Source organism: Anguilla rostrata, chromosome 10 (assembly GCF_018555375.3).
Source record: "Anguilla rostrata isolate EN2019 chromosome 10, ASM1855537v3, whole genome shotgun sequence".
Taxonomy (NCBI): domain Eukaryota; kingdom Metazoa; phylum Chordata; class Actinopteri; order Anguilliformes; family Anguillidae; genus Anguilla; species Anguilla rostrata.
Genome location: NC_057942.1, coordinates 44,277,905 through 44,296,264, shown reverse-complemented (window position 1 = coordinate 44,296,264; position 18,360 = coordinate 44,277,905). Strand labels below are relative to the sequence as shown.

The following is an 18,360-nucleotide window of genomic DNA, read 5'->3' as shown; positions in this document are numbered from 1 at the left end:
CCAGCATCCCTTTAAGCCATTGGCATTTTAAAAATTAATATGAACTCTGTAATTTATGTGAAATATAAATCATGATGCTTTACAGTTCCCATGATGTCATCCTCCCATGGACTGACATCATTAATAATCAATCGCAGCTGCACGACACCCCTCAGCCTCCCACGTGCTGCACTGTTCATGCATGATCTAATGCTCATGGAGCAGTTCAAACCTCAAAGTAACAAGGAATAAACTGCCAGATTGTTACTGATTGGTCTACAGTTGAATAGTGCAGTGTGTTTGCGTTGAGAAAGCTGATTCTACCAGGTTTTTGTTGTTGTTGTTGCTGAAGAAATTAATATCATCACTTGATTGTTTGGGATTTTTAAAGCACTGTAAGCATAACCAATAAATGACTGCACAAAATGAAACATTTATGGCCTACAGGCTCGGTAGAAGTTGTGCACATTAATTTCCCCACCTAGTTTAATTCAATTTCCAGTGAACTAGATAATGCTAATGAATGACAAAACAATATATGAATATATTTGGATTATGAAACTCAAACATAAGAAACCTTTTGCAAAATTTATCTGCACTGGATCTCTTTTTGTGTGCAGATCAATCACACTGGTGCATTACCAACCCTAACATAACCTGAAATAACCTTGTGTGCACACATTATTCATATACATACATATTACATGTATACTGACAAAAACATGAAGTTGAAATGTATTTATTTATTGATCTATCTATTTATTTATGTTACATCAGAAATATATTGGGCATTGATTGCCAGAAGCATTTGCAAGCACAATTGAATCAAATTCAAATACCTTGGAAAATCTGTCATTTTATATCACCAGACTGCATGCTAAAAATAGTGTCTTATAATAACTGTAGGCTATATCCAGAAAACCGCGACAATAACATTGCAAATAGATGAGACGAATGAAAATTCTTCAAAATGGCTTATATGGTGGATTTTTTTGGATTGGTGCATCCTTACATTTCTGGCAACCCTAGTGTCTTCCTGCTCACGCTGCATCCGAGCGAAGCTTGCTTGCTAGTCCTGCTGGATGTCCAGACTGTTGACTAGAAGACGGATTTCGAGCTGATACGTTTTGAATGATAAGGTAAGGTCTAGAGGTAACATTGGCAATATGCATACTATCTAGCTAATTGCTATTTTGCTATGTCATCTGCTTGGCTAACGCTGACAGTATATCATTATTTGAAATGTCAAGCTAAGGCTAGGTTAGCAAGGTGGCTAAAGGGACTATCAGTGTTTTTACTAGAATTGCAAAATTGTAGTTGGAAATGAATGTAGCCAGCAAGCTTTCTACAACGTTCGATTTAATGTTAAACTAATCCACTCCGCAAATAGCTATATTTAACTTGATTTCTGTTTACTTTGCTAGTTACCTAATACTTTTCGAAAAGTATAGAGCAAAATATTATTTTCGAGATAATATTTTTTGGTAGAACGCAGATGTTTGCATGAACCGGCTTGCTAGCTTTTACAAAACATACTGCACACAATGCATGACGCTCTTTAGCTACTAACCGTACGGTGGCTAGCTAACCCTAGCATTCCATAATAAACGTGGTAGTCTATTTAGCTACCTGGCCAGGACCATTCTTCCGGACTGTATTTAGCTTCCTATGTTTGCTAGGTAACAATGTTAATTGTACGTAGGTCCTATTAGCCGAAGTGTTGGCTAGCCCTTGCCGTTTTCTTGTCAGTTGCTAACGTTAGTGCTGTAGGGCTATTGCTAACCTTTCGCACTAACGTTACACATAGGAATCTGACATAAGAGCGAATTCCATACTGTTAGGTTCACCTGCGATGCGTTGTGGATGAGAAATGTACAGACATAGGGTTCCTACGTGCGTAGTGCTAAATATTCTTTCTTTCTTTGTAAAATTGTAAAATGTTTCGTTGTTCATTTTCTAAGGAGCTCAATGACTCACTGGATGAAAAAAAAACAGTTACCTAAATGAAACCTACTGTAACATTATCGGCTTGGAGTTTAGATTGTAGATATGATTTGGATCAGAAACCCAGCAAGTGAAACTCGTGTATTTATTGCAATCCAAGGTTGCTTTGGGATTGGATTTTCAGGCAACTGAAATGTATGTTTTAGTCCAACCCTTTCCATCTACTCCTTAACTTCTGTCCATTCCACTGCACTTGAAACATACCTATATACCAAGATATGTTAAAATTGTGATTTATTATAAAAATACTCTGGGCACACACAAACAGATATGCAAAAACACTGAATAAACACAATATGTAAAATACAGTTAAATGTCATAACCTATATCCATGTCTAATCGCACTCCAGTTAAATGTACACACTCTTAAATGCCTCAGTTTCCTGTAATGTGCGGTGAAACAGACAGAGAAGATACTAAACGCAGCCTGTAAATATTCTTTTGGAATACAGAAAATAGTGCTGTGATGTGCAGTTTTTATTATTATTTATTTTATTTTTTTTAGGTGAGTGCATTTTGAATAATTGATAATAATAATGATGTTCTCCTATTTTCCCTTGAAACCACACCAGTGTGTGATTAATGAGTCAATGCAGAGTCAGTGTAACTCTTTTCCTGCCTGAATTCTAACTTTCAGGCGGGAGAGGTAGGCCTAAACAGATATTTACCCTCGGCCCGTCTCATTTTATATTTAGCGTTTATGCATTCCTATTGCAGTATTGGCTAGAACAGCTGAGAGCTGATTGGTTTACGGTCTTTTCATTAAAGCAATCATGTGATCCATGTTTCAGGATGTGGGCGTGCTGACCCTGTTGTGGGTAAAGGGAGTATTCGGGCTGACCGGTTGCTTGCGTCTGATTGGCTGTTTCAGGATGTGGGCGTGCTGACCCTGCTGTGGGCGGAGCCCGCCATGCGTTAGTGCGCCGGCGAACGCGGACCCCTGGTCTGTCGCCATGGCGATGGCGGTGAACGCGGCGGCGGAGGCGGAGAAGGCGCGGGCGCTCCTGCAGACCTTCAGCTCGGCGTCGGTGGCGGCCAGCGTGGGCCTGGGCGTCTTCTGCTTCTGCGCCGACCGCCTGCTGCAGCTGTCACTCATCCAGAGCCACCTATGGCTGCGTGCTGCCGCCGACAACGCCGTCCACGCTGCCATCGCGATCTGGGCCTGGGCCATCGTCATCGGCCTGAGGAAGAGGAGCGACCTGTGCGAGGTGGCGCTGGCCGGCTTCTTCGCCTCTGTCATCGACCTGGATCACTTCTACCTGGCCGGCTCGCTGTCACTCAAGGTAGGCCCCTCCCCCTCCCGCTCTAGGCTCCGCCTTGTGACGGTCTGACCTTTAAAACGCACTGCTGTGCTCATTCAGTATCTCTCACTCTCTCACGTGCACACACACACACTCACACTCACACACACACACGCACACCCACACACACACACGCACACCCACACACACACACACACACTCACACTCACACACACTCACACCCACGCACACCGACGCACACACACACACACACTCACACTCACACACACGCACGCGCACACACTCAGATGCGCATCATAATGACCTTTAGCTGGAAAGGTCAGCAGAGAATTCTGTTCTCATTTGCAGCGGTATCCATGGGAAACAGAGCGGGCCGTGAGCTCGAGGGATTGCGTAGCTCCTTAACTGTAGTTGGGAGGATTACGTGGCCAGATTGGGAGAGTTTGGGATTGTTCCACTGTGGGAGTTTCAGCCAGGTCATTAATCCCTTGCCGACCGCCGTGGTTATGTTCCTGAATTAGCCTGTGGTTAAAGGATATGTGATGGGAGAGGGGTTGAGTCCACGGGAAGTTGTGGGTTTAGGAGAGACAGGCAGCCTGTAGCTGTTCCCATGTAACTGCACATCAGTGTTAAAAATAGCCATGAACATCGCTACAAATCCTGTCAACTCACACCATGCAGAAGTACAAATAATTGTTTTTCATAACAGATATCTGAAAATAATGCTATCACGGTCAGCGTAGCTTCACATTAGGGTTCTGGCCTCTCTTCAGGTTCTTTGCAAAGCTGCCTGTAAACAGCATGGTTGTGTGGTTGTGACACACACTGATGTGAAGTTCAGCCTTGAGATTCTGGAGACAGCAGTTAACACAATTAGTAAGCTTTGCTCTACAATTTACATTTTACAATTTAAATATAGCGATATGTATGATCTCCTAATTTTGGGGAGTTATGTAGCCTTTGCATGCAGTGTGATTGTAAGCTGCAGTCTCGTCGTGTGCTGCTGCTGTTCTCTGTCTCCTGTCACGCTCCAAGGACGTGTGTATGGAAGGCACATTAAAACCAGCGCTGAGTCGTAGGTCACAGATGCCTGGTCTTGAATTTAAAGTACGTCTGTTTTGGCTGTTTAAACACAACGAGCTCTCCAAAGATGCCACTTACACAGTAACATGACACTTTCTCTCCGGCTCTGTCAAAACGAGCTCAGTCTTAAAAGGCCGATCAGAAGGTTTCCTCTTGACCAATCAAGAGACTTCCAAACCAGCACTGTTGACCAATCAAGACTCTTCCAGCCCAGTACTACACCTGAACATGCCGTGAGAGAAGAATAATTAAGTTATTCTTAGATACTACAGATACGATGGGATATTAAAAATTGGAAGACCAAAGTTCAGAAACATTTTCATAAATACAAAAAGAAAGTGTTCTAAAAAGTGCTTTATAATATCGACAAGCTAATTGCCCAGACAATGAGACTGGCCTTAAAATTTAGCCAAGGTTGCCTCTTGTGGTTATTTTATGAAAGTGCAGCTGCTTCACAAATTAACTTGACTTGACCCCATTACATTTTTGAGCAGCTGTGTTAATTCTGAGTGAATGTGATGTGTTTATGTGTGAACTGTAACACCCCTCTAACGCCCCCCCCCACCCCCCCACCCACCCCCTCCAGGCGGCTGTCAGCCTGCCCCACCGCCCCCCACTGCACTGCTCCACGTTGATCCCGGTGCTCTGCCTGTCGCTGAGGCTGCTCATGTGGCTGTTCCGGCTGAAGGACTCCTGGTGCTTCCTCCCATGGATGCTCTTCATCGCGCTGGCGTCCCACCACGTGCGGGATGGGGTGCGGCACGGCCTGTGGGTGTGGCCCTTGGGGAACACCGCGCCCGTGCCCTACTGGCTGTACGTGGGCATCAGCGCCACCCTGCCCCACCTCTGCTCCGTGCTCATGTACCTGACGGGCACCAGAGACGTGATCTCCACCAAACACGGCGTCGCCATCGACGTCTGACCCCCCCCCCCCCCCCACCGTGCTGCGCCCCCACCCCCCCCTCACCGTGTTGCCGCCCCCCGCCATCCCCGCCATCCTGCTGCCACCCGGGGCCTGTCTCCTGCGTCTGGCGCACTGCTGATGCCTCGGTCCTCCCCCCCCCCAAGAAAAAAAACTATACCTAGTTCTAGATGCCCCATATTCTTGGAATTACATGGCTTCTTTGTGAATGCATTTGCTTTTTCTTTCATCATCTGAATGTTGGACTTTAATTTGGGAGTTTTTGGTAGGTTTTGTCTGATATCAGAACGCATCTCATGAGAATATTTAACTAAAAGCTCAAAAAAAAAAGGACCAGTTTTACATAGGGCTGGGCAATATACTCATTCGATAATTACCTAATTTATATATATTTTTTAGTTCAATAGCAGTTATTGCCACCTTGTGGTGTATTGCCTTTCTCTTTCTTTGTTGTTTTTTAAAATTATTGTTATTATAATTATCTGCATTATTTAATTCTACCTGATGTGGTAGTAAACATCCAAACTTCAGGGGCAGTGTGAAATTCTTCCAGAAACACCACTGATATCCATTGGATGTTGATAAGACAGCCAATCAGCAGCAAGGTCATACAGGGGCTTGCAGCTTCCATGTGATCGACAATGAACAGCCACTGATTGGCTGTTTTATCAGCATCCAATAGATATCAGCGGGGATTTTTCCCCCCCCGGAAGCACTTCATGCTGCCTTTAAAGTTTGGATGTTTATTACCAGAGCAGGTGTAAGTAAAGAGACAGACAGAAAGGCACACGGTGGTGATGACCGTTGTCAAAACAATGTGACCGTTATTGAGCGAGTATATCGCTCAGCCCTGTTTTCACAGGAGATCAATGCCAAGGCCCTGACTTATCAATGGATGAAGAGGCATCCCATTAATCTTGTTTTTACCGGACATGAATCATGGAACCTGCTTTCCGCTCATTGCTGTCACCCTCATGATTATCCAGGTAAAAGACAGAGAGTTTTACACCATCTGAGCATTTTCACAACACACAAAAATAACAGTAAATAAATCACGGATTACCTCAATAATGGATATGCCTGGTTTATACTTCTTGATTATACTGCTGTTGTAATTTAATTCTTATAAAATTCTGAAGGGAGATACAGATGGTACAAATTAATTGGTCTTTCTTGGCCGTAATTTCAATTTTAACAAGTGGATCTTCTAATGAATCATTTTTGTGATGTGCAAATAGAGTTGCATAAATTTGGGTCAAAGTTTTAAGCCTAACTGTAATACACACCTCCTCTGGGGACAGTAACCGCCGTATAATTAGTATCAACAAGGCAATATCCAACTGCAGCCCACAAGCAGTTTATTGTTTTGATATGATATATTTTTGATATTGACAAGCTGAACCTGTGAACATGTATTTTGCACATATTTTTTGCACTTCATCAAATCTTAATTGAAGTTTTTAGTGTATTTTTTATTTACTTCATATTGTGTCTTGTGATGTAATTGGTATCATTTTAATTTTTAGATTAAGCGCATTCATAACAACTGTAACAAAATACAGAAAGTGATTATGACTTGACTATGGCTTGTTGGTCTTTTAAGTCTCAGCAATATTACCTTCCCATAATGTAACCCTACATACACTGTGCTGCACTATTAGCAGCAACTTTATCAGTCAATCAGCTGTGATATGACCTTTATTGATATAGCACCTTTCATAGGACAGATAGTCCTTTACAGGAAGAGAATAAATAACAATTAGATAAAATTTTTTTTGAGAAATAAAAAATCTCACAGCAATGCATATGTATATATAGTTAGTGAACAGTACAAGGAATGGAAGGTATTGAACTTGTGTTCACGTGATTTTCCTAATTCTCTGGCAAGTGAACGCATTTCCCCAGTTTGTCCAGCAGATGTCACCCTGCGCACAGAAAAGAGCAGCATGTGACCAGCTGCTCATGTGTCACTGAAATGGCGAGGTTAAGATTGAGATGGGGGGGGGGAGGTATGGGGGGTTGCGAGTCTGAGGTTTTAGGATGGATTACGGCGGCCTGTCGGTTACTTTAGCCTTTTTTTTTGTTCTCACTCTGCCTGCTTTTCTCTTTTCTTTCATTTCCAGCTATTTCATCATTTTTCCGTGTGGGTTCGATTTCACCCCTAGCTCTGAGTTCGCACACTGCCCCGAGCCTATCAGACAAATAAGGATTCTTTGTTTGAAGGGGTTCCGCGCTGGACACAGACAGAAGAGAGATGTGTGCTTATGGATGACAGTGGAGCATTGCTTGAATCCACGCTTCACCCTCGTTTATATTACTGTAATTTCTGAGGTTAAATTCCCCTGATAAATGAACTGATGGCCCATGCATCTGTAGTTAGATCATGTCAGGGCACATTGCCCACTCATTGAAGTCTTTACTGATTGTTTACTGAATGTTCGCCCAGTTAATTACAGCATCTCCAGTGACGAGCGTGCAGCTCGGTAGATTGTTTCTCTTCCTTAGAACTCTCAGTCAGCCTGAGGACTCGGCTTCATGCAGATGCCAAGTAAACAGCAGCACTATAATATGCACATAAACGCGTGCCTTGTTGCTTTCAGATTTTTTGGGTGTGCTCTAGTTCTACCGCACTCCTCTACATTATTGGGAATGGGAATGATCAGACGAAGACTAATGAAGACTAATGTAATTATTTGCCTTCAAAATATTTTAATTAGTTTCCATATATGCGAATAACTTCCCATTCACTGTATTTTGTGTTTAATAGTATTATTTTGACAGGGAAGATGTATAAATACAATGGATGTGGTAAATAATTTAATCTGATGTGATGATGCCTATTATGCCATAATTTTCTCCCTGGTGGTCACCCAGAATATGACTGCTCCCACATCAAAGCCACAGTCGGACATGTTTATCCTTCCTCTACATGTCAAAGAATAATATCAGAAATTCAGCAAATTGAAGGCTTCAGATCATTCATTTCCATCCACATAGCTGTAAAAATCCCTGATGTAATGGTTGCAGGTTTAATGCTGTGCTTTGCTCCTACCTCAGTGTGAGCCAGTGTGAATTTATCAGCCTTGTGTGGAAGTGTCTGTCGCATTCAAAGTTCTGCAGTGAAAAGTTCTTATCTTGATATTAAATCTGGAAAAGTTTGCCGTTCTGACAGACTGGCAATTCCACTGGGGGGATTAGGGGAGCTGGACATTATCGGTCTGCCCTAATGGAACCTGACAGGGGCAGCACCTGTCTCCACACACTTCCTGTCTCCGCACACTTCCTTCTTATTTGCAGTTTTCAGCTGGCTGGCTCTGCTACATGTCCTGTATGTGACAGGAAGTTAATAAGTCTCATGTTCTCCTGGTTGCTGGGAGAGGGTCGGCAGCATCGATCTCTCAATCCTCTCACACTGACTGTCAGCCAGTTAAGCAGGACCCTGCATGCCGTGACCTCATTCTACACGGATTGGACGCACACACACACACAGGCACACACATACATGCACACACACACACACACACACACACAAGCACAGGCACACACACATGCACACAAACACATACACTCACACACAGGCACAAACGTAAAAGGCCATCTGGAACGAAGCATCATTAACAGATGCACTGATTTTAAGGTTTTCCTGACGATAACAACATCCGCAAAACAAATGTTGACGCAGTGATTATTTTCCTTTGCAAATGTGTTTTCTCAGGGTAATGAATAGCATCAAAACTTTAAAATAGAATAATTTGTAGACTATGATGCAACTGGTTTGTAAGCTGAACATTTCATAGGTTATGCTTTTATTTGATGTATGATATCCAATTCTCATCTCAATCTCATTTAATTCTCATCCCATCTAAGTTCATTCTTGTCTGATATCTCATTTCTGAACTCATCACTTCTCATGCAGACAAAAGGCATTGTCTGTTTCAGCTGTGTGTGCCAGTCTCAAAATGAAACCAAGTAAAACTGCTGAGGCTCTGAGCTTCTCCCGGTCCCCGCTCTCGAAACATCGCCCCCGTTTGTCCCCCATTTCAGCCTGCCACCCCAGCCCTGGCCCGACTGCTTAATGCAGCCCGTCCCAAACTGCCTGCCCCAGTGAACCCCACCCTGAGCCGGCCAGAGGAGGACAGGGCTCCCCCGGATCAGTCTGGTTCCTTCCCAGGTTTCCTCCTACACATTTTCCAGGGAGTGTTTCCCACCACTGTTACCTCTGGCTCGCTCTGTGGAGGTTTAGACCAGGGCACTCTGTGAAGTGTGTTGTGACAAATCCTGTGTAAAATATGCTGTGGAAATAAAATGTGATTGATTGTGTTTGAAAATGAGAATCCAGAGTTTAGCCAGTGATTCAATCAACACCCAATTTAGACTTGTGATTAAATTCTGTTTTACATCATTGTCTATACAAACACAGCGATGAAATTAACTCGCCATTAACTTTCGCAAAGAATAAATCTAACACTCAAATTTAATTGTGAGTCAATGTCAGGGACAACGGTTGAGTAAATCTAGGACGAAAAAATTCATGAAAATTGCTCAAAATGGCAGCAACTGGACATAATTCCCCTAATTACCTGGGGTAGGCCTGCTGGGCTCTCCATCGCCATGACAAACTGGCTCCTGAATAAATCATGTCACCTTGATTAATCTGCCCATGAGCTCTTGGTTTTCCGTCACCTTTCAACTGTGTCGATCTGTCACATGCTTCTGTTTCTCACGCAGATAAAGATTAATTCTGGGTTGAATGTTTTCACCGAGACCCTGCACTTGAAGGCTCGAGGTGCCTGGCTGATGAGATTTTTGAACCCTTCTCCTGTCCATGTATTAATAGAAATGTAGAAGAAGAAACAAATAAAACACACCAACTCGTCAAACTACTTTTGTGAATAATAAATCTAACAAGTCTTTGATTTGCTGCAGTGGCAGTGCGTCTAAGGCTACCTGTCTTAAAACACGGCAGAAAACTTCACCATACCACAACTGTGAGCTAGCGTATTGTATCAAGCTTTAAATCTTCTTAATTAGACACTTTTCATTTCTATTGTTCAATGATTTAACCTTCTTAAGACCACATTACGTCAGAAACAACAATTCATGGCATTAATAAATGTTTGATATACTCATCAAAGAACTTAATCAGCTGATATTAACTAATGCTTTTAATGTATGGAAGATAATTCCATAAGTTAAGGTTATGTTTTTTAACTGATTAAATAATAGACTAACAGGCGTGCAAAACTAAACTATTGGTGGATAATAAAGAACTCAAAGATAAATCTTAAGTAAATGCAAATGAACCAAACCTGTAGTGAATTAGTGAGCAACGAGTTTAAGGAACCAATTATGGTCGAACATAAGCACATGTTTTCAACAAGCTTAACTGATCAAGAGAAGAAAAGAAAAAAAAAACTCTGAGCCCACAGGACTGAGTTTTAGACCCCCTGGTCTAATTTATTTTTTATTTTTATTTAACATTTATCTAACCAGGAACTGTGTAATGTGAAAATGTATGATATCAAAATTGCAATGTATAGCTTCAGAATTCGACCAGTAAAAACTGCATTTAATAAATTAGAGGGGCTGAGCCTAAAACACGAACTTTGATTTGATTAAAAAATAAATTTAAAAAATTATTATTTTAAAAATATAATTTATTTTCAGTGTTTGAAGAATGTAATCTTTGTGAAAATGGAAACTCATATGTACAGCAATCCCTTATTTATGTAAATTTTAATAACCAACTGATTTATGTAATGATTTAATTTTTAAAGTCACAGTCCCCATGTCAGCACTCTCATATTACTCGAGAGCTTTCTGTTATTCATGCCTCTTTCCTAAAATTTTTAAAAATGTTACAAGCATTTTTAGTTGGCTGGTTCATAAAGTCAGCCAGAAAGAAAAAGCATTTTCAAACATTTCCAAGTTTACAAAAGCTTATATCTTACATTTTCAAGTGTTTTTGTAGATATGAATCCAGGAAGACAGATGCTTATTAACGTAACGTTGTGTCTGTGCTCCAGTGTTCCATAACTGCACTGATGTAGTTATTAATGTAGATACTTAATAAAGCAGCCTTTCAAATGTAGATATTAATTACCACATTGTAGTGCCATACATTATTCTTTTATACTATTTTGTGCTGAATGTGATTCATCCATAACCGCTAGGAGGCGAATAAAACTGGATTTTGACCTTTTATTTGGTCATTGCAGGGTGACATTTCCAGCTGCCAAAAAATATGGCATCTGACTTTTTGTTGAATAGCATTTGGCATTGCTTAAATCTCAACTTTGCTGCTTTTGATCCAGCATGTCATCAATTTCTTTTTATATTGCCATCTGGTGGACTGTGAGGTACTGCATTGTGCATAAAGCTAGGGGTTCTGTGAGGTGGCAGCCCAGTGCATTATGGTCTTGCGTCCTGTGCATTGCAGGGCAGTTGTTCATGAGGAGTTTTGCAGAATTTTTATTTATTTATTTATTTAATGTTTATTTGATAGGGACAGATACATTTGAACATAGATTATTGTCAAATCTAATGTTTGGCAGAACATTAATCCTCCCTTCAGTGGCGCAGTATTACTTCACTGCAGGAGGCTGAATAAAAGCACAATCTACAGCGCAAATCGTGAAACAAAAAAAACCAAAATCGTTTGTCAGAAATCCACTTTTCATGCATAAGGTACAACGTTATACACAGACATGTTTCTGTGAAAATTCATTTAAATATTTATATAAACCTTTTGTTGCATATTTCAAAAGTAAACAAGCAATATACACTTATGTCTTGAATGAGACACATGCAGTAGAGACTAATGTGAGCACAAACCCTATGACAGAGGTCGTAACACTGCACATCAATATATTATCAGCTAAAATCAGGCTGTTGATTGCTATCGATTGTTACTTGTTGAATGTTTTTGTTGTTGTAAGAAACCCAGGGATTAATACACTTTAATAATGATAATTGAATCCTCCCTTTATAATTTATGTGAGCGACTGTAGCAAAAAGCTAGAGAAACGTTATAATGTGGATCTGGCTTCCACCCACAATCTTATTCATTGGAAAGTGGAAAGCAGTAGGATGGGTTAAAAACACTGCAGAACCTGGTATGCTGTTTTCAAGGAGAGAAGTCATACCGGACTGGGGTCATGTAAGGTGCAGGCAGAATGAAAACAGGGTTTGGCTTAGTGTCAGAGTCCTGACAGCGTTCTCCACTGCTATTTCTGATGGGGGCTTAAAGTGAGGATAGAAGAGACAGTACATGGGTTCCGGTGCCATTATTTTTAAATGGGGATTGGGCAGTAACATTTATCAGCGACTGCAGATACTGGGGATGTGAACAATCCTGAAAAAAGTTTACTATTTTCGACTTTCACATTTTAGGGATTTATTACTTGTTGATTTTGTCTAAGAAATGCCCATATTTAGAGTTGGCATCTTCCAAAAAATAATGTGTACTATATCTATGTAAATTGATATCTCAACCTTACTGTCCTGTTTGACCATGGCAATTACCAATAAAATCAATTTTAAGCTGCTATTAATCACAGACACCATTAAAACACAGACATAGAAAAAATAAGTACTTTACACGAGGAAAACACTTTGCTAGCTCTGGCAAAAAACAATGGCTACAGCATCTCCAGCATCTTTGTTTCTGTGGCCTGTTGCCTCCAGTTGTATCCTCAGCGAGTGAAATGCACGTTCAATTGGATTCTGTTTGAATGATTGACTCGGCCAGTTGGCAACATTCCGCTCTTGACCCTGAAAAACGTGGTTGCTTTAGCAGTCCGTTCAGGGCCATTGTCCTGCTGCCAGGTGAATTGCCTTCCCAGAGAGCTTTGAGGCCTTTTGGCTGGATCTGAGCGGATAATGTTTCTGCGCTCTTCGCACCTCGTGCTGCTGCTGCTATCAGCAGTGACATCATCAGTGAAGACGAGTGAGCCAGGTCCAGTGGCTGCCACATGAGCAGGTCCTTTCTTTCTCCACACATTTTGCTTTCCATCACTTTGGCATGTGGCAGAGAAGCGGTTGTGAATCAGCTTCTGAGGTGAAAAATAGGTGGGAGGGGGGTTTAGGGAAGGGTGGTTTACTCAGGGAAACCTGCCCAATGCCTGAAAAAATCAAAATGCAAAAATGACTATTTTGATATTAGCATCCAGGAGGGTCAAGCATTCTATTCTATTCTATTAATAATAATAATAATAATAATAATAATAATAATATTTCTTGGTCACCTAACTGTATGATCAAATCCTCGCAGTCAACAGATACTTGTTTTTAAAAATGTTTTCAGTAGCACAAGTTCAGATTATGTAACGGGTGAACAATGGATAATGGATCTGTCACGTGAATGGAGTCAGCCGAGAGCTGATATAACATTCAATGGTAATTTATTGTATCGGATGATGTGATCTATATCAGCAGAAAATCAAGGGTATAATAATAGGAAAAGACAGATGTAAAAAAATAAATAAATAAAAATAATAATTCCAGTTTGGGAATTTATTATGCAATGTCATAAATAATATGGGATAATTTGCCTATTTGTGCACAAATGGAGAAAGACTGCGTGCTTCACAGGGTTGTGAACATTGGCTATTTTAGTCACAGTATATTGAAACTTTAAAAAAGCCTTCATGTACAAGATTTGAAGTCGTCATCTTGATGAGGAGACAGAACAGTTCACAGTTGGCGGTATTCGCTGCCATACATGTCCTGCACACTTGGTTAATAAGCAGAAATGAACTCATGCTATCTATGGAACTCAAAGCCGGAACCCACTGCACATTCCACAGAACCTGGTTGGCGAGAAAATGTGCATAAACCTTGCATTCTATAAAGAGGATCAAGGCTCTCTCCTCAGAAGATGACTTCACCAGTTAACAACAATATAAACCCCCCCCACTTCTGTTGTGATAAAAGTCCTGGTTCATTCACTTTTAATTACCTTGTCAAACGAGCAGACTAATCCACTGGCAGCCAGGAGTGTGGAGAGGACAGAAGGTGGGGGTGGGGAAGCTGGTGTTAGCTCACATTAATAATGCTTTCACTACTGAAGTAAGCAGATTAATTTTTCATTTTAATATGAATTGCAGCGGTCCTCCGAGATCTACTGCACGATCACAGCAAGAGCCACAGGAGAGGCCTCTGTCTCTTCTCTACTGGGAAAGAACAGCATGAGCCGGACATCTATCAAGAGCACAGACCACTGAAAGTCACCAAAAGCTCTTGTCATTCATTTAAAAATCATACATTTCCAGCCCTTGGTGGCAGAACACTGTCCCAAGTTCATGTGCCATGAATTGAAGACATTTTCTGACAGTTAAATTAATCTGGGCATCAATTTGTGCTTTTTTTAATGAAGTTTTCTAAACTGAACATAAAGACTATCCTAAACGCCTCGACTCATTGGACAGAGCTTCACCCTGCAGCAGGACAATGAGCCCAAACACACCGCTGAAGCAACCAATTTCAGTGGTTTTCAGTGAAATGTTCATGACTGGCTAAGTGTCTGACCTGAATCCAATTGAACATTACCCTCAAATTATAGCGGACAGTCTGCACTTTGACTGAATGTTTAGTTCAAGTCTAATGTACTGGAGTGCAGAAACTATGTCGCTGTAGCACTGTTGTGTGACTCCACACTTCTGAAATATAACACCAATTACACAATATCATTACATTACAGCTGGTATCATTAATAAGTTGCAATAGTGCACTTCAGTGAAAACTGAATGAACATATCCCAACAGCACTTTTGAGTCATGAACTTTATTGTTGAATGAATAATGTGAAATATGGGTTCATAATGAATAATGCTGCAGTTAAACCGAATAGAGGCCTTCGTTCAAAAAGCATGTGGCGATAGTATGTAACAGGAAATGATGCGTTAATTGACATGAACGAGTCATTAGCTAATTTATTTGGAAAGCAACATTGATAGTAATATACATTAATATTTTATTGGTTCTCTTGGCACTGTTCTCAAGGAACTAGGTGATCACTATGCCCTCTCTCTCTCTCTCTTTCTCTCATCCAATTTGAAATATTTATTGGTGCAATATACATATTGCATAAGCCAGAGTTTGCCAAAGTGGAAGGCTACTACCCACTTAATGATCAAATTCCCACAAATGATCCATCCCTTATCAAAATGTTTCCTAACATTCAAGTTCAAAATATATATTTAAAAGAACTGCATTCATATAACAGGTGCAGTGTTCAGTTCCATTTAGTTCAGTTCAGTTTTGAAAGGCACTGGCCTAAGCTAATTGGTAAATAATAAAAAAGAAAAAAATATAAAAAGTGTTAATAACATGACTGGCCACTGCTGACTGTGCAATGTTCTAGCAACAGTGTATAATGCAGCGCTTGGATTGTTTGGAAGGACTGGGAATATATATATTTTAAGGAATTTTTTAAGGAACAGTTGTCTAATCTCTTTTTATTTCACTGATTCACTGATCACTATGTTTTGTCAACTGGTGTTTAAAGGCAAAATAACATGCGATTTCAGTTTCTGCTATTATTTTATGCCATGAATTAAGTATAACCTCTTTATCTCGTCCTGTATCATTTGCACGTACACACACACAGCCACACGTACACACACACACACACACACACATGCAGCCACACACACACAGTCAAGGCAGCGCATTCATTCCTAAAAAAGAAAAGAGCTGAGTTTCATTGTGAAATGGTCACATTTAATGAACAACTTCTCTGTTTATATACATTTATTTAAAAAAAACCCAGATACAGGTTACAAGAATCTAAAGCTAATACATACATTATTAAATAATAAACTTTTCATGTTAAAGATACATATCATAGTTTACAAAATATGACTGGGGGAATTAAGCAAATATGTGTGTATCTGTAAATCTAAGCTCACAGACGTAATTTAATTAGAAAATAAGAAACATAAAATTATTTTTTTTAGCTTTTGAGGTTTGCAAAAATAAAAAAATAATGTGAACTAAGTTAGGCCAACTTTAAACCATCTAAGGCATGATTAGATTTTGTCCAAACTTACATCCTTTTTTATTTCAAGTTGAAATAAAAAGTAAAAAGGCAATTGAATAAAACCTCTAAATTTGACACTATGTTAAAAGTCCAAGAGTTTGCATTTTTACTTTGAGCTTATTAATTATGGATTGACAAACATAATTGCTTCTTAAAACTATAACCCTCATGAAAAGCAGGAGAAATAAATGTGACATTCCAATGCACTTTAAAAACTCTGTTGGATACCAGTACAAAGAAAGGCTATTCATAGATTAATGAAATGGGTTCTTTTTAATATAACAGTATTATTTTCCACATTGTTCTGTAATTACACTGGTCTCATATGCTTTTGCATAACTTTAATTTCCTGTTATTAAATGCAGAATTTGAACATTAACTTAAAATACCCCAGGGCAGTGGGACTGGTTTCTAAATGAGTTTGCACTATGTGTGTTACATAAAAAATGTACCATATAAACAGATATACATGTTAATTTTCTGCTCCCTCTTTAAGAATGATGAAGTGTTTATTTGTGTGACTTTAAGGCCTTAACAGCAGAGACAAAATCAGGAATCTTGTCAGTGTAAAAATACATTTACATTTTTGTGGTCTCCAATAGAATCATAGTCAAGGGAACGTAAAGTATGCACTTCAGATTATGACTGTATACAAAATGGGAAAGGTTATGAAATACATTATTATTTTCCCCCAAAATGTTAGTTGACGCTCCAGGATGTGATCTTGGTTCTCTGTTGGTCTCTGAGAGTTCCTGGAGATCGCACGGCAGGGTTAATCCTCCACACACAGGCACAGGCTGCGGGAAGCAAAAGATTGTGGGAAGTAATTTCCAGGACGAGTCTTTGGCATGATGACATAGCTGCACGGAGATGGGAAAAACGATGATGCGAAACGCCGTCCCTAATCCAGAAACAAAACAACGAAAAGATGACGACAAATTCCTCCTCCTACCGCCGAACAGGTACACCGCAGGGTCAGCGGCACAGGTCCCAGAATCCTTCACTTCCCTTTGGTCCTACATCCCGTGTCTGTGTGGCGCTTTTGTTGTTGTTGTTGTTGTTGTTGTTTTTTTGTCTTTTGTTTGAGTGTTTCCTCTCTCCTTTTCTTTGGGGGAACATGAATTAAAGCATCAATGCACAATATCCATTTAAACAAGTGCAAAATCTAAATAGAAGACTCCACAATTTCTTTCACAGGAATGCATCATAGATCTCTGGAAAAGAAAAGAAGAAAAGAAAAAGACGAATAGAGTTAGAAAAGCATATATCACTTAAGAATTACAAAAGAAAACGCAGTCAATCCTTCTTTATCCAGACTAGAATATGAGTGGCCACATTCGTAGAACTGTTACCACAAACATTTCTGCGAAGAGGATTTATATCGGCATTTTGCTGGAGCCGAGGGTATTTAAATGGCCCCACACACCAGGGTGCTGAGAGTCACATGCACATTATGCTGCACGGAAAAGCCCCGTTTGTGAGGCACAGACAGGAAAGCAGGGGTGCACTTAGCACCCCAGGACTGCGGGGGCACTGTTCCCATTATCACACGAGGAGCCTGGACTCGCGCCTGAACTCATCCGAGCTGCTTTCTCCTGTTTCTCTGCATCACAGATAACACACACGCCCTTGGGTTCCATCAACATTTATCTTCAACCTATGACTCACACTTAAATGGCAAGCGTTGCTTTTTCTCCCTCAGAGAAAGCACCCAGCAGGTTTTAGTAACGACTGAAATTGGTGAAAAACAATCTGCAATTGAAAATAAGCAAGAACGTGCATTCAAATGTGCTGCAAGTTGAATACTGATTGAACCCTGGAGATAAAATATAAATAAAACAAGACTTATTAAGGCTGTTGTTCTTCAATTAACTTTAAAGGGACATAAACACATTTTTTAAGAACCTCCAGAAGCCATCAAATAATCCTTTGGCACAGAAAATCTGAATTTGAAAGAGCTCAAGGATTGTAGTTAACCATTAAACATTTATATTTCTGTTTGATCCAAGGGCTCATTTGATGAGATTTTATTTACAGATGCGACAGAAAACAATTATGTTATGAAATATG

At 40.3% G+C, this 18,360-nt stretch overlaps 2 protein-coding genes and 1 long non-coding RNA gene across 5 annotated transcripts in view; 1 reads left to right on the top strand and 2 right to left on the bottom strand.

Moving 5' to 3' along the window:
- Positions 1 to 975: 975 nt before the first annotated feature.
- On the top strand, positions 976 to 9,584 carry tmem267 (transmembrane protein 267). Of its 2 annotated transcripts, XR_010323894.1 has the most exons (4): positions 976 to 1,118; positions 2,855 to 3,266; positions 4,915 to 6,236; positions 7,374 to 9,584. XR_010323894.1 is itself a non-coding variant. In XM_064297387.1 (3 exons), exons 2-3 carry the CDS (start codon positions 2,937 to 2,939, stop codon positions 5,248 to 5,250), a joined length of 666 nt encoding a protein of 221 aa, XP_064153457.1. In that variant the 5' UTR covers positions 976 to 1,118; positions 2,855 to 2,936; the 3' UTR covers positions 5,251 to 6,830. The 2 variants fall into 2 exon arrangements, 1 of the variants encoding a protein (XP_064153457.1); XM_064297387.1 differs by lacking the exon at positions 7,374 to 9,584 and having other exon boundaries at positions 4,915 to 6,830.
- Positions 9,015 to 10,388, bottom strand: LOC135233633 (uncharacterized). Its single transcript, XR_010323895.1, has 2 exons — positions 9,831 to 10,388; positions 9,015 to 9,542 (listed from the first exon to the last, which is right to left on the bottom strand). It is a non-coding gene; the product is annotated as an uncharacterized LOC135233633 (long non-coding RNA).
- A 5,561-nt stretch (positions 10,389 to 15,949) lies between these two features.
- The window catches only part of LOC135233631 (ciliary neurotrophic factor receptor subunit alpha-like), a 200,200-nt gene continuing 197,789 nt past the window's right edge, over positions 15,950 to 18,360 (bottom strand). For both annotated transcript variants that reach the window (XM_064297384.1, XM_064297386.1), the window contains exon 9: positions 15,950 to 17,504. In XM_064297384.1, coding sequence (XP_064153454.1) covers position 17,504 — 1 coding nt within the window. In that variant the 3' untranslated portion in view covers positions 15,950 to 17,503. The remainder of the gene's footprint in view (positions 17,505 to 18,360) is intronic.